We start from the raw sequence: 26,666 nt of genomic DNA, 5'->3' as shown, positions 1-26,666 counted from the left end.
CCCTACTTTGTGGATTTTCACTTATTGCGGGTGGTCCTGGAATGGAACCCCTGCGATAAGTTAGAGAACGCTGTATAGCAGTTGAAAGTAATGTCAAACTGCATCAATTCTAGAGTGAGGAGGTGCACAAAACTACAACTCCCAGCGTTCCATAGCAGCTAAAAATGGCAGTTGAAAGAAGTGTCAAGCTGCATCAATTCTAGAGTGTAGATGTGCACAAAACTATGACTCTCGGTGTTCCATAGCATTGAGATACAGCAGTTGAAAGTGGTGTCAAAGTGCATCAATTCTAGTGTGGATGTGCACAAAACTACAACTCCAAGCGTTCCATAGCAGCAAGATATGGCAGCTGAAAGTGGTGTCAAAGTGCATCAATTCTAGAGTGTGCATGTGCACAAAACCACAACTCCCAGCGTTCCATAGCATCGAGATATGGCAGTTGAAAGTGGTGTCAAGCTGCATCAATTCTAGAATGTAGATGTGCACAAAACTACGACTCCCAGCGTTCCATAGCATCGAGATACAGCAGTTGAAAGTGGTGTCAAAGTGCATCAATTCTAGTGTACATGTGCACAAAACTACAACTCCCAGTGTTCCATAGCAGTTGAAAGGGGTGTCAAAGTGCATCAATTCTAGTTTGCATGTGCACAAAACTACAACTCCCAGCGTTCCATAGCAGCGAGATATAGCAGAAAGTGGCGTGAAGCTGCATCAATTCTAGAGTGTAGATGTGCACAAAACTACGACTCCCAGCGTTCCATAGCATTGAGATATAGTAGTTGAAAGTGGTGTCAAAGTGCATCAATTCTAGAGTGTAGATGTGCACAAAACTACGACTCCCAGCATTCCATAGCAGGTGAAAGTGGTGTCAAACTACATTCATTGTACAGTATAGATGTACACACAGACAGAGATGGAGTCTCCTTGGAGCCGAGAGGGAAAGGGAGGGCAGGGAGGGCGAGTACAGCTTTCCGAGACACGCCTGGAAAGAGAGGGAGGGAGGGAGGGAAGGAAAGAGGGAAGGAAGGAAGCAAAGGAAAGGAGGGAGGGCGCAATGGGGCTCCTCCTTTCCCTCCTCCCCTTCTCCGTCTCTCTCTCTCTCTCTGGCTGGCTCTTTCCCTTCCCTCCAGCCGCTCCACAAAACCAGGAACCAGCTCCAAAAGCAGCAGCAGCAGCACTTTGCTGTGTGTGTGTGTGACTGTGCATGAGAGAGAGAGAGAAAAGGAAAGGGGGGAGGAAAAAAAACCCTGGGAAGCCAAAGCAGGGAGGGGGAGGAGGAGTGAGGAAAAAGCAGGAGGAGGAGGAGGAGGAAGGTGAAAAGGGAAGGACACAGGCGCCCAGAGAAGAGGAGAAAGAGAAGGAGGAGAGAAAGAAAAAGTTTCCACCCTCCCGACGCTGCCACCTCCCTCCCCACCCACCCACTGACTTCTTCTTTTCTGGCGCAGATGGGAGCTTTACCTGGAATGACATAAGTTTCGGTGGGAAAAGGGATCCTTCCCCTTCTTTTTTCCCCCCTCCCCTTAAGGAAAGAACAGCAACACAAACCATTTGGAGCCATGCAAAAAGGGTCGGCGATGTGACAGCCGAGGGGGCAAAGCGGAGCTGTCACTCCGAGCTGGACTTCCAGAAAGAAACAAGAGGAAACAGACAGACAGAGAGAGAGAGAGAAGCTGGAAGTAGTGCTCCCTTCCCTCTCTACCATCCCTCCTTTGATTTCCATTTTATTTTATTTTATTGGAGTGTGAGAGCGTTGCAATTGCAACCTTCCTCCCCTTTCATCCCCTGGGAAGGATTGCATGCTGATCTCTCTCATCTGGAGCCACCTTTTCCTTTTATTTTTTTGCGTGTGTGTGTTTCTCTCTGTGTGTGTTTCCCTCCCTCCCTCTCTCTCTCTCTCTCTCCCCACCTCCTCCTTTTCTGTCAGTCCTTTTGGATCAGATCTCGGAGGGACTTGCCTCCTCCGGCCATTGCAAGGGGTTGCTGTTGCTGTCAGGAAGAGGAGGAGGAGGAGATAAACAAACACAACAAAACAACATGAAGGTGAGTCCTGGGATTTTTCCCCCCCAAAGCCAATCATCGCGACCCTTCCTACCACCATACTTTTTGATCAAGAGCAACAACAACAAGAGAGGGGGAAAGAGAGAGAGAGAGAGCTTGGGTCGGGATCAACTTCAGAAGATGGGTCAGGGTATGAATTGTATATTTTTGGGGGGAGAATCCAAATCCTTAGGGCGCTTCCAGGTCATGGCTAGTCCTTGGGCAGGGATCCAATGAACAACTTAAGTCCAAGGGGAAGAAGGGAAGGGAAGAGGCTTTTTTGGAGCAATAAAAAGGGGTCTGATGCGCGTTTGTGCGGCTCAAGGACCTGTCAGGAGTCTCCCCAAAAAGAGGCTGAAGGGCATGTGACGCTGGGCTGGGAAGTGACAGCCAGCCGCTATTTCCGACTTCTTTTGGGTCCCTTCTAGTGGAGGAAAGAGGATCCCCCCTTCCTCCCGAGGGTGACTTAGTCTCCAATAGTATATTTTGTATCCTTCTCTCTCTCTCTCTCTGGCCGGGAAGGGGCTTCCGCCACTTTTCTGGCCCCGAGGCGCTTGGGATTTCATTAAACTTTTATTCCTGATGGGGAGTTATTTTTGGTCTGGGAATTAAATGGGGAGAGAAACGGGATCAAGATGGGTGTGTGCGACAAGCGAGGGGAGGGGAAGATGTCTGCTGGCGGGAGGAAGCGGGCTGGGGAGCAAAGCGGGGTGGGGGGGGCTTTTCAACGCGATTTTTTGGGGGGGGGAACTGAGGGGAAGCGGCTTTTATTGGCTTCACTAAAAAGCGCTAGTCTCAGAGTCCAAGGGCCCTTCCACACAGCCCTATATCCCAGAATATCAAGAAAATCCCATATTATCTACTTTGAACTGGAATATATAGCAGTGTGGACTCAGATAACCCAGTTCAAAGGAAATACTGTGAGGTTTTCTGCCTTGATATTCTGGGATTATAGGTCTGTATGGAAGGGACCCAATTTTCCCCAAAGCAGATAGATTTGAGTATTTCTCTTGGGGTCCTTCCACACAGAATATCAAGGCAAAAATCCCAGAATATCAAGGCAAAAATCCCACCTTATCTGAGTGTGGACTCAGATAACTCAGTTCAAATGAGATACTGTGGGATTTTCTGTCTTGATATTCTGGGATATAGGTCTGTACGGAAGGGACCCAAGTTCCCCCAAAGCAGATAGACTTGAGTATTTGTCTTGCCCCCTTCCACACAGCCCTATATCCCAGAATATCAAGGCAGAAAAACCCCACATTATCTGAGTGTGGACTCAGATAACCAAGTTCAAAGCAGATACTGTGAGATTTTCTGCCTTGATATTCTGGGATATAAGGCTGTGTGGAAGGCCCCCAAGTTCCCCCAAAGCAGATAGATTTAAGTATTTGTCTTACCCCTTCCACACAGCCCTATATCCCAGAATATCAAGGCAAAAAATCCCACCTTAACTGAGTGTGGACTCAGATAACTCAGTTCAAAGCAGATACTGTGGGATTTTCTGTTTTGATATTCTGGGATATAGTGCAGTGTGGAAGGGTCTCAAGTTCCCCCAAAGCAGATAGACTTGAGTATTTGTCTTGCCCCTTCCACACAACCTTATATCCCAGAACATCAAGGCAAAAAAAAAAAATCCCACATTATCTGAGTGTGGACTCAGATAACCAAGTTCAAAGCAGATACTGTGGGATTTTCTGCCTTGATATTCTGGGATACAAGGCTGTGTGGAAGGGCCCCAAGTTCCCCCAAAGCAGATAGATTTGAGTATTTGTCATGGGGCCCTTCCACACAGCCCTATATCCCAGAATATCAAGGCAAAAAAAATCCCACATTACCTGAGTGTGGACTGAGTTCAAAGCAGATACTTTGGGATTTTCAGCCTTGATATTCTGGGATATAGGGCTGTGGGGAAGGGCCCTGATATAGGGAAATGGCATTGCCTCCCTAAGATAGATAGATAGATAGATAGATAGATAGATAGATAGAGGAATGATGAAGCCTGTGGAGAAGTAGAGTTAGAGTTTGGGAGTTCAGGGCTGTCACTTCCTCAACTTGAATGATAATACTAATAGTCATTCCAAATAACACTTGGCAAAGAGGCAAGAAAATGCACTCAGGGAACCAGAGTCAAGGGCCCTTCCACACAGCTATATATATCTCACATTTACTGCTTTGAATTGAAATATATGGCAGTGTGGATTCAGATAACCCAGTTCAAAGCAGATATTGTGGGATTTTCTGCCTTGATATTCTGGGATATAGGGCTGTGTGAAAGGGCCCTTAGTTGGTTTTTAACAGGGAGGGGTATAGATGTTGCTTGTATATTCCACATTTTGGTATTTTCCTCAACTTTAACAATCAGCCTCAACGCCCCACTTGGCCCAGACTATGGGTCCTTCCACACAGTCCAATATCCCAGAATATCAAGGCAGAAAATCCCACAATATCTGCTTTGAACTCTGTTATCTGAGACTGCACCCAGATAATGTGGAATTTTCTGCCTTGATATTCTGGGATATAGGGCTGTGTGGAAGGGCCCTGAGATACACTCAGGACCCTTCTACACAGCCCTATATCAAGGCAGAAAATCCCACATTATCTGCTTTGAACTGGAATATGTGGCAGTGTGGACTCAGATAAACCAATTCAAAGCGGATATTGTGGGATTTTCTGCCTTGATATCCTGGGATATAGGGCTGTGTGGAAGGGCTCTCAGGGAACCAGAGGCCAAGTCCTCCAGCTTTTCAAAAGCAGGTTCTGGGCCCTTTCACACAGCCGTATAACCCAGAATATCAAGGCAGAACATCCCACAATATTTGCTTTGAACTGGGTTACCTGAGTCCACACTGTCATATATTCCAGTTCAAAGCAGAAAATGTGGGGTTTTATCCAGCCGTGTGAAAGGGCCTCTGTTTGGTTTCAAAGGTGAGGTAGATGTATAGATGTTGCTCCAGCCACACTTCGGCATTCTCAAATTTAATAATAATAATAATAATAATAATAATAATATAGAATTGAAAAGGCTCTGGCACAAGTCAGTAAATATGGTGATTGGTATACTGGGTGCAGTGCCTAAAGACCTTGGCCTGCACTTAAAAATAATCAGAGCCAACAAAATTACTATCTGCCAGCTGCAACAGGCCACCTTACTGGGATCTGCAAGCATTATTGGCTGATACATGACACAGTCCTAGACACTTGGGAAGTGTCCGACATGTGATCAAATACAAAAGCTAGAATAGTGATCTTGTTTGCTGTGTACTAATCTTGTTGTGTATTTAATAATAATAATAATAATAATAATAATAATAATAATAATAATAATCCCACTTGGCTAAGATTAGAATAGAGGCAATAAGATGCACCCAGGGAACCAGAAGCCAAATCTTTGATGTTTCTGTTGGCTTGATATTCTCCTCAATATTAATCATAAGAATAATACCAGACTATACTAGAGGTGATACAATGCAACCAGGGAACCAGAGAACCCTTGATACAATGCAACCAGGGAAACCTTGAGCTTTGAAATATAGGTTTCTGCTGGTTTTTAGTGTATCTATTGCAGTGGTCACATTTTGGTGTTCTCTTCAACTGTAACAATAGTAGTAACGACATAAAACAGCACTTGACCAAGAGGCAATAAAAGGCACTCGGAGAATGAGAGGCCAAGTCCTTGAGCTTTGAGTCATAGGTTTCTGTTGGTTTTTAAGGGAAGTGTAGAGATGTCTGATGCAGTGGTCACAGTTTGGTGTTCTCTTCAATAATAATAATAATAATAATAATAATAATAATAATAATAATAATAAGTAGTAGTAGTAGTAGTAGTAGTAACAATATAAAACAGCACTTGACCAAGAGGCATTTAAAGGCACTCAGGGAACTAGAGGCCAAGTCCTTGAGATTTTAAACATAGGTTCCTGTTGGTTTGGAAAGGTGAGAAGGCATAGATGTCTGTTGCACAGGCCACTTTTTGGTGCTCTCAATTTTAATAATAATATTAATATTATTATTAATAATAATCCCAACCCTATATACAATTAACTCAAGGAACCAGAATAAGTCCTTGAGCTGGGTTGCTGTAAGTTTTCCGGGCTGTATGGCCATGTTCTAGAAGCATTCTCTCCTGATGTTTCGCCTGCATCTGTGGCAGGCATCCTCAGAGGTTGTGAGGTCTGAGTTGTTGTAGGTTTTTCAGGCTATATGGCCATGTTCTAGAAGCATTATCTCCTGACATTTTGCCTGCATCTATGGCAGGCATCCTCAGAGGCTGTGAGGCCTGAGTTGCTGTAGGTTTTTCAGGCTGTATGGCCATGTTCAAAAAGCATTCTCTTCTGAGGTTTCACCTGTATCTGTGGCAGGTATCATCAGAAGCTGTGAGGTCTGTGTTGCTGTAGGTTTTTCGGGATATATGGCCATGTTCTAGAAGCATTCTCTCCTGATGTTTCGCCTGCATCTGTGGCAGGCATCTTCAGAGGTTGTGAGGCCTGAGTTGTAGGTTTTTCGGATTGTATGGCCATGTTCTAAAAGCATTCTCTCCTGACGTTTTGCCTGCATCTATGGCAGGCATCCTCAGAGGTTGTGAGACCTCACAACCTCTGAGGATGCCTGCCATAGATGCAGGCAAAACGTCAGGAGAGAATGCTTCTAGAACATGGCGATATAGCCCAAAAAACCTAAAACAACTCAGTGATTCCAGCCATGAAAGCTTTTGACAATATGTCTGTTGGAAAGTCCTTGAGCTTTTTAACATAGTATTGTCAAAGGCTTTCATGGCCAGAATCACTGGATTGCTGTAAATTTTCTGGGCTGTATGGTCATGTTCCTTTGAGGATGCTTGCCATAGGTGCAGGCGAAACGTCAGGAGAATGCTTCTGGAACGTGGCCATACAGCCCAAAAAACTTACAGCAACCCAGTTTTTAACATAGGTTTTCTTTGGGCTTTTAAAGGTTTGTGTGTGTAGATGGTGGGATTAAAGATGTTTTTTCTGCAGGCCTCACTTTGGGTGTTCGACTTTTAATAATAATCCCTTGGCCAAGACTATAGGAAGAGGCAATAAAAGGCAACCAAAGAACCAGAGGGCAAGTCCTTGAGCTTTTAAACCTAGGTTTGTTTATTTTCAAGGATGTGTGTGGGGAGGTGTATGCATGTTTATTGCTCCAGCCACATTTTGGTGTTGAAATATAGGGTTTTTTTGTGTTGTGAAAAGGAGGAAAGAGGGGAAAATGGAGGCCAGGGCCAAGGGGAGCTTAGGAAGGAAGCACACCTTGGCACAGGTGGAGTTAATGTCTGCGAGGGAGGGACGGGCAAAGGAAGCTCAGGAAGCTGGATGGAGGAAGCAGGGAAGGCGGAGGGATGTGTCTCAGGAAAGAGAGAGGCAGGGTGAGGGAGAGAGAGCATAGGAGCTGGCTCTAACTCTGGGAGGTGCAGCTACACAGTGGAATTAACGCAGTTTGATGCTCAATCTTATTTATTTATTTATATTCTCGCCCTTCTCACCAGAGCGGCTTACAAGATAATATATACATACAATATATTAAATTATTAGAATAGTACAATATCAGTATTATATATTGCTATATTGTACTACACCATTATATAGTAATATACATGTAATATAAAATATAATTATAAAAATCATTATATAAAATATTTTATATGTATATATAATATATATTGTATTATTAGTAAAGCACAAGAGATAAGATATTGTAATACTATTAGTAATATTACATGTAATATAAAATATGATAATATTGTATTATTATTATTATATTGTACATTATAATATTATATGTATATACAATATATATTATTAGTAAAGCACAAGACAAGATATTGTAATATTATTAGTAATATTACATGTAATATAAAATATAATTATAATATTGCATTATTATTAGTATTATATTGTATTACATTATAATATTATATGTATATGCAATATATTATATTATTAGTAAAGCACGAGACAAGATATTGTAATATTTGTAATATTACATGTAATATAAAATATAATAATAATTATTAGTATTATATTGTATTACATTACAATATTATAGGTATATACAATATATTATATTATTAGTAAAGCACAAGAGACAAGATATTGTAATATTAGTAATATTATATGTAATATAAAAATATAATTATAATATTGTATAATTATTAGTATTATATTGTACTACATTATAATATTATATATATATACACAATATATTATTAGTAAAGCACAAGAGACAAGATATTGTAATATTATTAGTAATATTACATGCAATATAAAATATATAATTATAATATTGTGTTATTAGTATTATATTGTACTACATTATAATATTATATGTATATACAATATATATTATATTATTAGCAAAGCACAAAATATAAGATATTGTAATATTCTTAGTAATATTACATGCAATATAAAATATATAATTATAATATTGTATTAATATTAGTATTTGATTGTATTACATTATAATATATGTATATACAATATATTGTATTATTAATACAATATATTATATTATTAGTAAAGCACAAGAGACAAGATATTGTAATATTAGTAATATTACGTGTAATATAAATATATAATTATAATATTGTATTATTAGTAGTATTAGATTGTATTACATTATATTATATGTAAACACAATATATTATTTATTTATTTATTTATGACATTTATATGCCGCCCTTCTCACCCCGAATGATATTATATTATTAGTAAAGCACAAGATATAAGATATTCTAATATTATTAGTAATATTACATGCAATATAAAGTATATAATTATAATATTGTATTATTATTATTATTATTATTATTAGTAATAATATTACATGCAATATAAAATATATAATTATAATATTGTATTATTATTAGTATTATATTGTATTATATTATAATATTATAGGTATATACAATATATTATATTATTAGTAAAGCACAAGATACAAGATATTGTAATATTAGTAATATTACATGCAATATAAAATATATAATTATTATTTTTAGTAGTATTATATTGAGGCAGCCTTATTGTTGTGGAAATGGAAATAAGGGATATGCTGCCAAATAAGGAAGGTGAAGTGGGGGTGTCTCGTGTGCAAAAGTTGATTGCAGGGCTTTGTGCAAAATATTATAAATATATAATTATAATATTGTATTATTATTAGTGTTATATTGTAGTACATTATATGTATATGCAATATATATTATATTAGTAAAGCACAAGAGACAAGATATTTTATTATTATTAGTATTGTATTGTATTATATTATAATATATGAATATTCAATATATTATATTATTAGTAAAGCCCAATAGACAAGTCTTCAACTGTAGCCCCCTCTCTCTTCACTCTGGCCAGTGAATCTTATGGGATCCTGGTATTTTTTGGCAGAGAAAGCTAAATATTTTCTATTTCCACAACTCCCAGGAATGCAGGGCAGCTAAAGCGGTATCAAATCGCATTCATTCCACAGTGTGGATGCATTGGGCAGATTCCATCTCTTGCATAGATTCCATCTCTTGCATACATTTTGTAAAAAGGAGGGGCTTTGGCCATATGTTTTGCTGAACCTGATCCGATTAGTTCCTAAAGCCCAGTACAGACTCTCTCCCACTTTGCCCAGGCGCGCGCTGCCGCTTTAAGGAGCGGTGCCTTTTTGCAGCTTGTGTCGCAGCAACTTTGGCTCAGTCATGTCGCCCGCCGGGTGAGTGGCGCAGCCTCCCGCCCAATGGGAAGCGCCGAGGGCTCCGAGAGCGCGGCCCTGCTCTCCTCGGCGGCCAATGGCGGGGCGGCGGGGGCGGGACCTTGCCCTGAACTTTATCTTGAGCATGTGACTTGTGTTTTTTAAAAGGACTTGGCTCCCTGGATCCTCCCGCACTGTGACTGGACGGATCCCGAGTTTTTCAAAGGCAATTCCCGGAGAATGTAGTCTTCCTCGCTCCTTTGCCATTGTGCAAATACTTGACTCTGGTTGGATGACACTTGGAAGGGACCGTTTGGATTACACCAACAGGTGGAAGGAAGGGGAAAGAGGTGGGAGAGTGCAAAAAAATGGGATGCTTTTTAATTGCATCTTTAATGTTCTAGTATATGGGACTTTTTTCCAAGGGAGGTTTTAATATTATTAATACCTGCCTTAGGTTGCATCTACACAATGGAATTAATGCAGTTTGATATCGCTTTAACTATCCTAGATCAATATTATGTTGTCCTGTGCGTTGTAGATTGACTTGGAGTGCATGTACTAGAATTACTGCAGCTTGACACTTTAAATGTCATGTCTCAGTGCTATGGAATCTTGGGAGTTGTAGTTTGACTAAGGGCGCATACACTAGAATTACTGCAGCTTGACACTTTGGGAGTTGTAGTTTGACTAAGGGTGCATACACTAGAATTACTGCAGCTTGAGACTTTAAGTGTCATGGCTCAATGCTATGGAATAGTGCAAGTTGTAGTTTAACTAAGGGCGCATACACTAGAATTATTACAGCTTGACACTTTGAGAGTTGTAGTTTGACTAAGGGTGCATGCAGTATAATTACTGCAGCTTGACACTTTAAATGCCATGTCTCAATGCTATGGAATCATGGGAGTTGTAGTTTTACTAAGGGCACATACACTCAAATTGCTACAGCTCGACACTGGAATAGTGGGAGTTGTAGTTTGACTAAGGGTGCAGGCACTAGAACTTCTGCAGTTTGCCACGTTAAATGTCATGGCTCGATGGTATGGCATTGTGAGAGATGTAGTTTGACTCAGGGTGCATACACTAGAATTACTGCAGCTTGACACTTTAAATGTCATTTCTCAATGCTATAGAATCATGGGAGTTGTAGTTTGACCAATGGTGCACACACTAGAATTACTGCAGCTTGACACTTTAAATGTCATGGCTCGATGCTATGGAATCATGGGAGTTGTGGTTTAATTAAGAGTGCATACCCTAGAATTACTGCAGCTTGACACTTTAAATGTCATTGCCCAATGCTATGGAATTGTGAGAGTTGTCGTTAGATTTAGGGTCGCAACAACACCGTGGAATTTATGCTGCTTTAACTGCCACTGCTCAGTGAGTTGTAGTTTCACAAGGTCTTGAGCCTTCTCTGTCAAAAAGCGCTGGTGCTTCAGCAAACTACAAATCCCAGGATTCCAGAGCATTGCTCCTTGGCAGCTAAAGTGATGTTGAACTGTGTTAATTCTGCAGTGTAGATCAGGCATGGGCAAGCTTTGGCCCTCCAGGTGTTTTGGACTTCAACTCCCACAATTCCTAACAGCCGGTAGGCTGTTAGGAATTGTGGGAGTTGCAGTCCAAAACACCTGGAGGGCCCAAGTTTGCTCATGCCTGGTGTAGATGCACACTTTCTGCTAAAAATGCTGGTGCCTCACCAAACTACAAATCCCAGGGTTCCATAGCATTGAGCCGTGACAGCAAAAGTGTCAGACTTTTAATTATACAATGAAGATGTTTTGTTTGTTGTGGGTTCCTTTCTGTGCTGCAAAGGGACAGGTGCCTTGACAGTCGGTATCATTTTAAATGAGTTATTCCTGGAAGGTTCCCTAGTAAGAAGCGAGTCTGATTCCATACAGAAAAGCCTTGTTAGCCACAGAAAGGTGGCATTTGGGAGGCTAGAGGGCACGAAAGTTAACTTTTTGGGGTGGCCTGACATCCCAGCCAGAGCCAAGAGTAGGATGTCTATACACGCTCAGCCGGAGGGAGGGAGATCGCTGTTTGGATGCTGGGGCTGCATGCTTTGTTTGGGTGGGAAGCTGGGTGGGGTGAAGTGGCCTGCTGGGTTTAGGAGCTGGGTTTATGTCTGGAGGCTGAAGGATAGGTTTTTAGTCTGAGTTACCTAGCTGGAAAAAAAACTTGCAGCAATCAAGCAGGCATTTAGATTTGAGGAAATTGTTGCTTTGCTACTACGACATGCATACTTCAGGACTCATACTTGAATACATCAGAATATAGCATCAATTTATTGTGCTCACATTGCTGAGAATTTTTCCCCCTCAACACACATGGAGGTGGGATTATTTTCAATTAAATTTCTGAATGGGCAGATCATACCAAAAGAAGCTTGGCGAAGGGTAATGTTCCCATTGTCAACCTTATTTTAGAAACAAAAACTTGCTTTATGTACAGTAAACTCAGTTAATGGGCACCCATGAGGATTGGTAGAAGCTGGATAAATCTAGTTTGTGATTGCTTAAAAGTTGTTATTACAAGTAGGTCCAAATAATACTATATATCATCCTGTAAAAGGTAAAGGTTTCGCCTTACATTAAGTCTAGTTGTGTCTGACTCTGAGAGACGGTGCTCATCTTAATTTCTAAGCCAAAGAGCCAGCATTGTCCGTAGACACCTCCAAGGTCATGTGGCCAGCATGACTGCATGGAGCATCGTTACCTTCCTGCAGAAGTACTACCTATTGATCTACTCACATTTGCATGTTTTCAAACTAATAGGTTGGCAGTTCAAAAACATGCAAATATGGGTAGATCAATAGGTACCATACCATAAACTCTGTACCATACTATAAGCTCTGTATTGAGGTGATCTTAGTATTGAAATACAGTAGTTAAATGCACATAAAGACAAACTTAATGTAACACAGTTTTACTGTATTATTAAAATTGATCTTATTTTAATATTTTATTTAAAATATTATTTCTTCTATTTTTTTGCTAGTTGCTTGAGAGTCCCATGCAGTCATGCCAGCCACATGACCTTGGAGGTGTCTATGGACAACACCGGCTCTTCGGCTTAGAAATGGAGATGAGCTCCACACCCCAGAGTCAGACATGACTGGCCTTAATGTCAGGGGACAACCTTTACCTTTACTGAGAGTTGCAGTTGCTTGAATTCTGGTTAACTGAGAGTCCACTGTATAGTTCACTGATATAAAGTGGACTCTCAGTTAACCAGAATTCAATTTTGCTTATGCTCAAGTTGCTAAAAAATTGCCCCCCCCCCCCACACTTGGAGCTAAGATTATTTTCAATTATGGGTAGATCATACCAAAGGTAGTTAGGTGAAGGGTAATGTGCTCTCTTCAGTCTTATTTTTAGAAACAAAAACTTGCTTTATGTACAGTAGATTCTCAGTTAACTACGGGGATTGGTAGCTGCTGCATAAATCTACTTTCTGGTTGCTTGAGAGTTACTATTAAAAACAGGCCTAACAAATACTATAGCCTATAGTATACCATAAAAAAGTAAAGGTTTTCCCCTGACATAAAGTCCAGTTGTGTCTGACTCTGGGGAGTGGTGCTCATCTCTCTTTCTAAGCCAAAGAGCCAGCATTGTCCATAGACGCCTCCAAGGTCATGTGGCCGGCATGACTACATGGAGCGCTCTTACCTTCCCGCCGGAGCAGTACCCATTGATCTACTCACATTTGCATGTTTTCAAACTGCTAGGTTGGCAGAAGCTGGGAGACTAACAATGGGTGCTAACCCCGCTCCTCGGATTTAAACTGCCAACCTTTCAGTTAGCAAGTTCAGCAGCTCAGCGGTTTAAACCACTGCGCCACCAATTAAGTATATATTGAATTGATATTAATATTTAAATACAGTAAATAAAAGCAAATACAGTGTTCCATTGCTACTTCGCGGTTCGTTTTTCATGGACCCCCTTTTTGCAAATTTTTGAAAATATTAATAAAAATATAAAATATTAAATATGTATGTCCAGTGGAGGCCAGGGACCATAGAAGTGCAGTGGCCTGAGGCACAACAGGGAAGGCCTGCCTCCCTGGCCTCCACAGACCCCGGAAGTGCAGCGGCCTGAGGCACGGCAGGGAAGACCTGCCTCCCTAGCCTGCTGCTGCCTGTGTGGCTCTGGAGGCTCTGCGAAGGCCAGGGAGGCATGGGTCGGGAGGTGGGTAAGGAAGTGCGAGTAAAAAAATAAAATAATATATATAAAACAATGTATAAATATTAAAATTAATATGGTGTCCCTACTTCACAGATTTTCACTTACCGCGGGTGATTCTGGAACGGAACCCCCGCAATAAGTGAGAGAACACTATGATAAAAATTAACTTTATTTTAATTTTTTATTTAAAGTTCTATTTTTGCCAGTTGCTTGAGCTCCAGTTAACTGATAGTCTAACTGTATACATCTATTTTGCTTATGCTCAAGATGCTGAGAATTTTTCCCCCTTGACACACTTCTTTTTAATTAATCTTCTGAATAGGCAGATCATACTGAAAGAAGCTTGCCATCTTCAACCTTATTTTAGCAACAAAACTGGCTTTATACACCTTTACACTGTATTTGAAGATAGCTGTTTAAAGTTCTGCAGCCAGCCAGGATGGAAAAATCAGTTTTGGTCCAGGTGGTGTTAAATATTGATAGATGGAATGTTGCTTTAGACTATGATGGAATTAGGGACAAAAGGAAAGGCTTAGTGGAGACAATGTGATATATTCCTGGTTCATATCGTTGGTGCCTGATAAGAGAAAGGCTTTTCCAATTTTTCCAAGTCTCTTATTTTCCAGACAAAATAATCAGAAATGTATGTAAATCCACACTGGATCACGGGCATTGAAAGTCAGGCAACTTTTGTGAGCTCTCCCTGGCCAAACTTGGCATGCAAGTGGTTTTTTGAGAAGGCCACCTACATTAGAGGAGGAATTTCTGGATTAAGTGATACCTCTGTTGAGCTGGGATGTGGGTTGCTAGGAGACTAACATCAGAACCAAAAAGGCAATAAGGTATTAATGAAGGAAAGACTATTTCGGTGGTAGTGGACAGTTCAGTAACGGTGTCAAAAATTCTCAGGTATGCCCTGAGGTTAAAATCACATATAGAACAACTGTTTCCATGGATGGATACATTCTTGGACTTCACATTAATATGTGAAAAGAGTGCTAATATTGAAATGAAGGCTATTTAACCTAAGAAAACCGGAGTCTCTCTGGAAGACCTGGAAAATGCCTAGAGAAGACACATTTTTTCAGACATGGATAAATGAAACTGCAGGTTGTAGCCCTGCGGATACAGGGGCTGTACTGTATTGTACAATGGACTGCAGAAATTTCTGTTTTAAGGCTTTATAATGGCACGAATTACAGTTATCAGGTCATCAGGTGAATTTGGTGAAAAATCGTCAAGTCAGGTGTCTAAAATTCGAGGTATCAAAAGTCTCTATCCACTCAAATCTCAGTTTGCCTCTATCCCAGTTATCTCTGGATGTTTTAAAATTACAAGAGCATTTTAATGTGTTGTCGAAGGCTTCCATGGCCAGAATCACAGGGTTGTTGTGAGTTTTCTGGGCTGTATGGCCATGTTCCAGAAGCATTCTCCTGAGGTTTCACCTGCATTTATAGCAGACATCCTCAGAGGTTGTGAGGTCTGATGGAAACAAGGAAAATGAGGTTTATATTTTTGTGGAAAGTCCAGGGTGGTAGAAAGAACTCTTGTCTGTTTGAGGTAGGTGTGAATGTTGCAGGCAAAACATCGGGAGGGAATGCTTCTAGAACGTGGCCATACAGCCCAGAAAACTCACAACAACCCAGTATTTTAATGCCTTTGCTTTTATACACCCATTTCTTATCATGGCGAATACCTTGGGTACAGAAAGATAAGCAGATGGCCCGTACTAGCCAAAGTCAAAACCACTTTCTCAGTTTTGTACATATGGTTTTGGGAGAAGAGCATAATTATAGTGTTAGCCAGGTTTTATTGTGCCTCTGCTGAGAAAGTTTTATTCTCTGTATTATAAAAAAATCTCATTTTTTGTATTTTAAATTTGTACTTCAAAAATGCACATCTTATGATGCAGTTAGATCCCCCCCCCCCAATGTACAACATCCAATTTTGTTTAAATCCAGGGGAAGTTTGAATGATGTGATTGAAATTTGGTGCATACATGCCATGATTTGCTACAAATGGCTTAATGCGAGTTGATCAATTAATTACCAATCATTTATGGATATGATGTAATGCATGCTTTTGTCGTTTGTTCTGTAAGATGGAATATGTGACCATCTTCTGTGCCAGTCCTTATATATATATATAACAAATAATCTGACAGCTTCTCTGTTAATTATTTGCCGAAATTAATGCGGTGTGTTTGTCACATTTGGGTAGCTGTGACTTCTTTTTATATCTATTTTAGCCTAGACGTAGAATGTAGTCAACATAAATACGTCAGTATAAATAAGATGACAAGACTACTAGTATTCAGAAATTAAAAAGTTAAATAACTGAAATAGTGCATCATCAATAGTACAGCAAGGGCAAGTAAATAAATGATGAAGTAACGCTTAAGTAGGAGGTATATTGTAGAAAAATGAATAATTGAAGCATACTTGCAGAATTTTAAAATACCCATTTATTGGAACATGGCATGGATAAGCTAACAGTGCATCCTAACCCATTCATCTCAGGATGCATATATTCAGGGTAATGGAAAAATATCTTAAGAGTCTTCCACTTCTTAGCAATTCAAGCAATTTCCTTGTTTATTATAATTAGGAAGACATTGTCATTATGTTGCAGTGGGAATGGTATCCTTGCAGACAGAGTTGACCCATTTCTCAGCTGGGATATGCAATCTTAAATACAAAAGTCAACATCATTGAAATTACAGAATGTGCTTCTGGGTTTTGAATTAGAATTTCATTAGATTTATACCTGGTTATGTGAGGAGGAGGAGGAATGATTTATTGTTGTGCATCAACCCTAAGGTCACTCTTTTGTTTTCTGAGGCTGAGGGCATATGAACTGCCCAAGGTCACTCATATGCTAAGTATAACCTAAATTTTAATATCTTGTGTTGTATATTTTTCTGCTAGTTTCACATCTTTCTGAAATGATTCCCCTCACTCTTTGTGGAGATAATCCTTCTAAGGCCCCTTCCACACAGCTAAATCAAATCCTACGTTTTCAGCTTTGAACTGGAATATATGGCAGTGTGGACTCAGATATCCCAATTCAAAGCAGATATTGTGGGATTTTCTGCCTTGATATTTTGGGTTTTATGGCTGTGTGGAAGGGACATACATTAAATAGGGTGGTGAGAAAGCAGCTAGTGTTCATTGTAGATTCAACCCCCACCCCCAATTGACATTAACTTCCCAACTATGAAGATGGTTTAATGTTCAAGTTGCTGTGGGCCATTGAAAAATCACAGAGGGCCCTTCCATACAGCTCTATATCCCAGAATATCAAGGCAGAAAATCCCAAAATATCTGCTTTGAACTGGGTTATCTGAGTCTACACTCAGATAATGTGGGATTTTTTGCTTTGATATTCTGGGATACAGGGCTGTGTGGAAGGGCCCCCAGTCACTATTAGCAGATAATCCACATTATCTGCTTTGAACTGGATTATATGAGTCTACATTGCCATATAATCTAGTTCAAAGCAGATAATCTGGATTTTATATGGAAGTGTAGAAGGGGCCTGAGACTACAGCTGTATTTGTCGCACAATGCCAATGATTAGAAAAAGAATTGTTTGTACTGTGTTTGTTAATTACTGTAAAATTATTATCTCTATTAAAAGATAGAAAAATATTCTTATTAACATATAATACATGTTCAGCATGCATGTTTCCTAATGTAATTCCTGAGCCAATCATTCTGATTTCATTCCAAAGTAATTGAATGGATGTCATTTCTCTGAGGGCCCTTCTACAGAGCCATATAACTCAGAATATCAAGGCATAAAATTCCACAATACCTGCTTTGGACAGGGTTATTTGTGTCCACACTTCCATATATTCCAGTTAAAAGCAGAAAATGTGGGATTTTATTCAGCTGTGTGGAAGGGGCCAGACAAAGCCTATAGAGAGGTGTGCATGTTTACAACAAAAAGGTACATGTGCTTCCCAAACTTACATATGATTATATGTATGAAGGAAGAATGAAACACTTTACACCACCAGTTTACAAATTGTAGCAGTTGGCTGGTGAACATCTCCACCAGTCTATAGAAAAATTGCCTCTCCTTTCTGGTGTAGCACAAGACCACATCTGGTATTGAATGCCTAGGGTCATGCATATCTGTGTGCAGAAGGCTTAAAACTAACAAAAAGCTCAGGATCATTGTGATAGCTAAGGGAGTAAATGCAACTTCCATCCAGATTGCTACTTCCCAGTTGCTATTAGCAGTTGGAATACAGCAATCCTAGATGTCTGGGAATAGCATCCCACTCATGAGAGGAAGTGGGTTGTACAGAAAAGTAGGATTGAGGCCCAGCCTGCAGACTTCAGCAGGTTCTCCACCTGGATTAAGTTTGCTCCCAGGGCTGGGGGGGGGGGGGGGGAGGAGGTCTATGTGGGACTACGATGTGACCAGATGGCACAAAGATGAAGACCTGTCCTATTTCTGTTTTGTAGGAAAGAAAAAAAATTACCTCCTTACAGACACTGCCTTGTAGGGTTAAGCAATAGAGGAGGGCAGATATGTTGCCAACCAAGGCAACATGTTAATCAGGGTACTGCCATTCAAGTTATATAGGATAGAAGGAAAGGTCCTTCTCTGTCCCACCACCTTCTCGGGTTCAAGTGGTGAGAACAAGAAGAGGACCTTCTCTGTGACTGCTTCCAGATTTTGGAACTCTCTCTTGAGAAAAGTCAGGCAGGTCAAACATTTTTGTGCCATCAGGTTTTTACAGACAGACTAGGGCTGTCTTTTAAGGTTTGTATGTAGTCTTTAATGCATTTTGATATTATCAGTGGATTGCTGATTTGTAAATCTTATATTTATACTGTTATTCATGCTTTTGTATTATTTTAAATATTTTGTTAGCTCATTTGAATTCCATTATCAGGAGAAAGATTATATTTAAATGCATAAAATAATAATAAATAATCCTAGATGTGGTCTCTCCCCTTTTGAAGGCAACACAGAGTTTCATCAAGCATTTCTTTCTGGGGATGGAGGTAGCACACCACCAGCTTAAATCATCAAATCCAAGCCCTCCAGTCTCAATCACTGTTGTGGAAAATGACTCTGAAACTAGAGTTAACTATTGATCATATTTAGTTGGCAAAAGAGAAGGAAAACAACCACTCCCTTCTTCTCAATTGGCTAAATACTCAATATCATTATAGTAGTAATAAATAAACTGTTCTAGCAACAAACAAACAAAAGAAAAGAAAGAAAAGAAAAGCTAGGAACTTATAAATGTAGGATTAAATGTGTTCTGAGTTCTTTTTCTCAACTGTTAATAGTGAAGCAAATTAAATACTTTTACTAAGGAAAAAGGTAATATTTCTGGCTTAGAAAACTGAAAAGGCATTTCCCAAGAGTGGACAAAAAATAAAACAGAAAATCTTACATTTTATTTTAGAAAACTGGACAATGTTTGCAATATGTGCAGTACAGTCCCTTGCACGTTTTCTTGAAAGTAGTATCCATTTTGTTCTGAGATGTCTTTGTGAGTTGAGTGTTACCATAGTACCTTGATGTGTGACAGAATTGACATGTGCATATATATACTTACATTTTAATCTATTTTTCTTTTATTAGTTATGGAGACCAAAGGCTATCGCAGTTATCCTGAAAGCTTAGATATGGAGAGACGCTGGAGTCAAGGTTCCCAGTCTATGGAGTATACTTCTGCAGGAGCAGAAGAGCCAACTGAAGAAAGAAATAACTATATGGAGATTGTCAACGTGAGCTGCGTATCTGGTGCTTTTCCAAACAACAGTGCTCAAGGAAGCAACAAAGAAAAATCTGAACTACTTTCTTGCCTACAGCAAGATCACAATCAGCCTGGAATTTCAGTCTCTGACATAAAAACTGAACCAGACTCGAAGGAACTTTCTGCAACAGTAGCTGAATCAATGGGTTTATACATGGATTCTGTAAGAGATGCTGATTTTACCTATGATCAGCAAAATCAACAAGGAAGCCTAAACGCGGGAAAGATGTATCAAAATGTTGAGCAACTGGTAAAGCTATACAAGGAGAATGGCCACCACACCTCTCCCTTGAACACCTCAAGCAGGCCCTTGAGACCCTCCCTAGACTGTGCAAACTCTATGAATGGCAGCATCATGCCTCCAATCATGAAGAGCCCTAGAGTAACTCAAGAGAAGAGTCCTCCTGACTGTAGTCCTCAAAGTATGACTTCTTCGGTGTGCAGCCCTCCTGGAATTAATTCTGTGTCTTCAACTACACCCACTAACTTTGGAAATTTCACAGTCAGCAGTCCAGTCAACCAGGGAACACCTTTGTCATGCTCGCCCAACATTGAAAACCGGGGCTCGATGTTGCACAGTCCTCCACATGCTAGCAATATGGGGTCTCCTCTTTCTAGTCCTATAAGTAGCATGAAATCACCAATTTCAAGCCCTCCTAGTCACTGTAGTGTGAAATCTCCAGTTTCAAGTCCTAATAATATTACCATGAGATCCTCTGTATCCAGTCCTGCAAATATGAACTCAAGGTGCTCTATTGCCAGCCCTTCCAATGCCAATAATAGATCCACTCTTTCTAGCCCGGCTGTTAGTACTGTAGGGTCCTCTATGTGTAGTCCGGCAAATGGTGCACTATCTTTTCCTGCATCTAGCACACCTGTTGGACCTGGCACAGGCCAAGACATTGTTTCTAGTCCAGATACAAAGGACATTAAAGGTGCTCCACAACTTCTGTTTCCTAAAACAGAGGAAATAGAAAATGCCATCTCTAACAATGAAGTAGCTAATCAAATGAATCTCGTTCGGTTCATAAAGCCTGAACCAGATGGGGTGTTCAGCAGCTCCTGTCTTGGAGAAAACAGCAAAATCCATTCTGAGCCCCCATTTTCAGTATCAATAAAGCAAGAATCAGCTAAACATTCTTGTTCTGGTGCTCCTTTTAAAGGGAATCAAACTGTAAATCCATTTCCATTTATGGATGGGTCATATTTTTCTTTCATGGATGATAAAGACTACTATTCTCTATCTGGGATTTTAGGACCACCTATTTCATCTTTTGATGACAGATGTGAAAACAGTGCATTTCCAAACCCAGGCCTATCTGTAGGAATTAAGCAGGAGCCTGAGGAGAGCAGCTATTATCAAGAGAACACTCTGCCATCCTCCGCCATTGTTGGTGTGAATTCAAGTGGACAGTCATTTCACTACAGGATTGGAGCTCAAGGCAGAATATCTCTATCGCGGCCTCTTGGTAGAGAGCAGTCTTTTCAGCACATGAGCTCTTTTCCTTCAGTAAGTACTCTAGTGGAGTCGTGGAAATCACATTCTGAACTGTCTGCCAGAAGAAATGATGGGTATCCAGTTCTAGAATACATTCCAGAAAATGTGTCAAGGTAGGTGTGCTTTACTTACACCGCTGGTACTCTCTGCTCATGTAGGGCAGAATGTTTTGCATGATAATATTTAAACTTCATAATTATACATGGCTTGGCTTAGGCGATCCCTTATAGGCCGAGGATGATGGTCCTCCAAGTGCAGTGTCTTGGTAGTGGGTCCATAGATGGCTGTGGAGCCCTATTCTTGATCCACATGTTCTCCCTTAGTGAGGGCACCGGTTTCCAGATGGAAGGCGGCCCCTGTCAGGGTTGGTTTGGCACATCTTCCTCTTGCCATGTTTCTCCCTTTTGCCCTCAATTTGTGCTCTTTGAATTTTGCAGCACTGTTGGTCACAGCTGACCTCCAGTTAGAGCGCTCAAGGGCTAGGGCTTCCCCGTTCTCGGTGTCTATGCCACAGTTTTTAAGGTTAGCTTTAAGCCCATCTTTAAATCTCTTTTCCTGTCCACCAACACTATGTTTCCTGTTCCCGTAATTTGACTGTGGACATGCCAGATTTTAGTAGTGGCCGACATATTCACTCAAGCAGTATGTTAATAGGTTCTTGTGGGTTTTTTCGGGCTATAGAGCCATGTTCTAGAGGCATTTCTCCTGACGTTTCGCCTGCATCTATGGCAAGCTTCCTCAGAGGTATGAGGTCTGTTAATAATTTGAATTTGCTAAGAATGTTTTATATTTCCACTTATTTTATTGATGGCATCTCAACAGGCTTCCAGGTTTCAAGTATCATTGTATGGAGAACGCTGGCATGAAGGTTGAACTGATAAACAATTGTTCTCAGTGCTTTTCGGCTATTTACTAAAAGTATGAATTTAAAAATATTGAGTGCCTATCAGGGTTTCTTTCATGATGTTTCTGCAATTGCCAGTGTGCTAAGGTTCCAGTGGGCTAAAATTAGAAAATCATAGAGGCTTTTAGCAACGTATTTCACCATTTACTGATTTTCAAGGACTCTCACTTAAATGCGTGTGTGCTCTGAAATACCTCTTGAAAGTAGGATAGAAAAGCCTAATTCCTTTTGAAACGGCTCTAGGGTTATAATATAAAGCAATTCTGTCTGTTCAAAACAGTGTGTGATTATTCACGGCATAACAGAATGGCTACTTTGTATACAAGCCTGAAACCATAGTCCTGCTTACCCAAGGCCAGACCCACTCAATTCTTCAGGACTATCCCACAGTTGTCGTACTTGTACACAAAAGGATTAACCTTTATACTATAGGAGTGAATGCTAAGAAACTGAGATTGTGCTAACCCGTGTTTCAAATGATGTCATGGCAAAATCTAAAGGTCTTTTCTTCGTACTACTATTTCTGGATCTTTGTTCAGGCTTTGATAGCTGCTTCATCTTTTCCCCCTTTCTAATGTTGCTCCTCTTACATTGTGTACTAATTTCTTGTAGTTGTGTGATTCCTACATCTCTGTGTCAGACACAAATTCATTTTAGATTACCCATGCTTCCATATTTTAAAATATGGAACCAATTCATTGAAGGGTGGAGGATTTCCAGGTGGAACCTTACTGAGGAATAGATGAGATGCAGAATTATTTCCATTGCCTCTTTTATCTGTTGCCCAGATTATCCAACAAAGCACTATGATCTAGAATTGGAAAATGGAGGTACAGGGGAGAGAAAGATTGTTCCTCCTTCTCCTTCTCTAAAGTAAATGTTAAGGTTTTTTAAGGGACTGTGATTTAATTTAGAGGCATTTGAGTGTAAGTTGTAATTAGCATGGCGGACTGATGGCTTAGATGCCAGTAAGGGAAGAATACAGGCTCTTGCTTACTTTTATTTACTTAGGCGATCCCTCGTAATCTGAGGATGATGGCCCTCCAAGTATAGTGTCTTGGTGATGGACACATAGGTGACTGTGGAAACCTCTTCTTGACCCACATAATGTTCCGCAGTGAGGACATCCATTTCCAGGTGGAAAGCGGTCCCGGTCAGGGTTGGATTGACATGCCTTCCTCTTGGCATCTTTCTCCCTTTCACCCTCCATTTGTGCCTCTTCAAATTCCACAGCACTGCTGGTCGCAGCTGACCTCCTGTTAGAGTTCTCAAGGGCAAGAGCTTCCCAGTTCTCAGTGTCCATTCCACAGTTTTTAAGGTTGGCTTTAAGCCCATCTTTAAATCTCTTTTCATGTCCACCAACATTACATTTCCCATTCTTGAGTTGGGAGTATAGTAACTGCTTTGGGAGATGGTGATCAGGCATTCGGACAATGTGGCCAGTCCAGCGGAGTTGATGGCAGAGGAGCATCGCTTCAATGCTGATGGTCTTTGCTTCTTCCAGCATGTTGACATTTGTTCACTTGTTTTCCCAAGAGATTTGCAGGATTTTTTTGGAGACAACACTGATGGAATCATTCCAGGAGTTGAGTGTGACGTCTGCAGTCCATGTTTCGTAGGCATATAGCAGAGTTGGGAGGACAATAGCTTTATAAATAAACACCTATGGATGTGCCAATCCTCAAACACTTTTGCTTCATTTGGAAAAATACTGCACTTGCAGAGTTCAGGTGGTGTTGTATTTCAGTGTCAATGTTGACTTTTGTGGAGAGGTGGCTGCCAAGGAAGCAGAAATGGTCAACATTTTCTAATATTACACCATTAAGCTGTATTTCTGGCATTGCAGAGGGATTGACTGGTGACTGGTGGAAGAGCAATCTAAAGGACCTATCCAAAGTGGTGAACTGTTTCTGAAAATGAATTCTACACCTTGCTAGCTCCATTATAGTTTAGGCTAAAAGATAGAGCAGATTTACCATCCAGTTTCATTGCAGCCATAAGGATTTAGCCCAAGCTTCCACAGCTGATGCCTTGTATAAGTTTGAGTTTTCATCTATCATGATATCTGGCCATTTTTACATTATCTTCAGATGATGGGAGTTATAGCAGCATCTATGTCATATTGGAAAAGGCCTGTGCTCACATTCAAGGATACTTTCTATCAAGACCATTTTCTCATCATTCATTACATATTTTCTTTCATTGCTATTATTGATTCATATGATTTCAAATATGATTTTTATGCCAATGGTTTCCAAACCCACTGTTGCATACCTTTTGTTATGTACTCATTTCCCTTTTATGCTGGCTTCTGCTGTTTTCTTGGCTGTTTTTTAGTGGAAGAATGCCCATTTCCTCCAACTTCCAACTGTTTTTTTAAAAGTTCTTATTTTTCTTCTTCCTTTGGCATATCTTTCTCTTGTTTTATCACTTTATATGGTCTTCTTTAAGATTTCTGATTTATTGACTAGATTGATATTTATAACATTCTGTAAAGAACCACATAATACAGAGATACATAAAGTCATGTTGGAATTGTATCAAAGTTAGTACACAGAATCCAGTCACGTCGGGACTTTATACTATGTAGCAATCACCATCCAGAAACGAAGATTTGAGAACAGAATTGTGTACACTTCAGAGGTTTCTCTTCTTCTCAGAGACTTTACAGTGGCAACCAGGGAAAAAGAAGTTTTATTTGTCCATCAATAAAATGTTGCAGGTTTGAATCCAGGGAGCGGTGTGAGCTCCCGCTGTTAGCCCCAGCTGCCAACCTAGCAGTTCGAAAACATGCAAATATGAATAGATCAATAGGTAACTCTCTGGCGGGAAGGTAATGGTGCTCCATGCAGTCATGCCGGCCACATGACCTTGGAGGCTTAGAAATGGAGATGAGCACCAACCCCCAGAGCCGGACACAATTGGACTTAATGTCAGGGGAAAACCTTTACCTTTACCAAAACATTGTTTTGATTCACACACCCCCCCCCCCCCCCAAAGTTTTTTTCTTTGGACATTTTCTTTTCTCTTTCACACTGCTATTTTAATTTACCTTTGCTTTGAAAAATCAGAACTAATAAAGTGTTCCAGTCAAACTCTTAAAGAAGAACTTTATCACAAAAGAGTTATTATCCTACTACTTGGTTATTGCCAAATTCTTTGCCCAATATATTATAGTGCTAGAACACATATTTCATATACTTTTAAATCTTAAAATTCCCCCAGAAAAGAAACCCTAATTATCACAACATATCATAGTACAAGGTCACGTTCAACAGTAAGCTAAACTCTTCTGAGAAAGTCATGACCTTTTTATCTGAAAAGGGTAATTCTACTATTATGCTAATAAATCATCAGATTGCTTTGGATCACTCAAGAAACTGGAGCCTGCTTGCTATATTTCCAATATTTTCTTCAAGATGCATGCATTCAGAGTTGGATAACTTTTTCTCCAAAATAGATCTAATGGGAGTTGCAGTCCAGTAATATCTGAAATTTGTTCGAAGTCATAAAGGAGAGGAAAGTGAATTTGCTATTATCTGCTTTATAGAATTACACATAGTGCCTCAATGGTATATATACAAAATATACCTAATTATTTTAAATATTGTAGTAACTTGCAGTCTGCCTAGCACACTATTCAGTGCAAGAATTTTGGAATTTGAGGAATGGTAAAATAGATTAATGCTCTCACTTCTTCTGATTTAACTTTGTTGCCTAATTATATTGTAGTAAAGGTAAAGGTTTCCCCCTGTCATGTCTGACTCTGGGGGGTGGTACTCATCTCCATTTCTAAACTGAAGGGCTGGCGTTGTCTGTAAATGTCTCCTAGGTCCTGTGGCCAGTATGACTGCATGGGGCGCCATTACCTTCCCACTAAAGTGGTACCTGTTGATCCACTCACTCTTCCATGTTTTCAAACTGCTAGGTTGGTAGAAGCTGGGGCTAATAGCAGGAGCTCACCCCATTCCCCAGATTCGAACTGCAGACCTTTCGGTCAGCAAGTTCAGCAGCTCAGCAGTTTAACTTGCTGCACCACCAGGGGGCCCTATTATTAGACCTAATTATTAGTACCAAACACAATAGTTCCATTGAATCACTTCTTGTATTCTCACTGCATCTATGGATTTATTCTAGTTAGGACTGACAATTGGATTCTGAGCATATTAATGGATGTCTAAAGTCATTAGATGTACAGATATTCTATATAACATGATGAAGCTCTTTTCAGCTTTGAATTATTCCTTTAAATGACTAGTTTGAATATTGTTGCATGATTTAGATATGAGACCATGGCTCAGCATTTTATATGTGGTTTTTTATCTGTTTGATAGACTGATATGAGTTTTAATCATTTTTATGCTTATATTGTTTATATTTTTATGTGATGTGTTTTATTGTTATCTGTGCGGCACTGAATTTTGGCCTGATTTGTAACCCGCCTTGAGTCTCCTTTCAGATTGAGAAAGGCGAGGTAGAAATGAAATAAATAAATAAATTGGGTAACTAATTAAATTTGTAAAACAGTGCCTTTTTACAAGTAGAAAACTTTCT

The 26,666-nt window shown here is 40.1% G+C and overlaps 1 protein-coding gene across 3 annotated transcripts in view; it reads left to right on the top strand.

Annotated features, from left to right (window-relative positions):
* The first annotated feature begins 1,077 nt into the window (after nucleotides 1–1,077).
* Nucleotides 1,078–26,666, top strand: part of NR3C2 (nuclear receptor subfamily 3 group C member 2) — a 188,462-nt gene continuing 162,873 nt past the window's right edge. For 2 of the 3 annotated variants that reach the window (XM_060778862.2, XM_060778861.2), the window contains exons 1-2: nucleotides 9,907–10,085; nucleotides 19,536–21,321. In XM_060778862.2, the coding sequence (XP_060634845.2) occupies nucleotides 10,028–10,085; nucleotides 19,536–21,321 (1,844 nt within the window). In that variant the 5' untranslated portion in view covers nucleotides 9,907–10,027. Of the gene's footprint in view, nucleotides 2,041–9,906; nucleotides 10,086–19,535; nucleotides 21,322–26,666 lie in introns of those variants that run through there. The other variant, XM_060778863.2, reaches the window with a different exon arrangement.

Source organism: Anolis sagrei, chromosome 5 (assembly GCF_037176765.1).
Source record: "Anolis sagrei isolate rAnoSag1 chromosome 5, rAnoSag1.mat, whole genome shotgun sequence".
In the NCBI taxonomy this organism is placed as follows: domain Eukaryota; kingdom Metazoa; phylum Chordata; class Lepidosauria; order Squamata; family Dactyloidae; genus Anolis; species Anolis sagrei.
The sequence above is the reverse complement of the archived record's forward strand: the minus strand, read 5'-3'. Positions and strand labels throughout refer to the sequence as shown.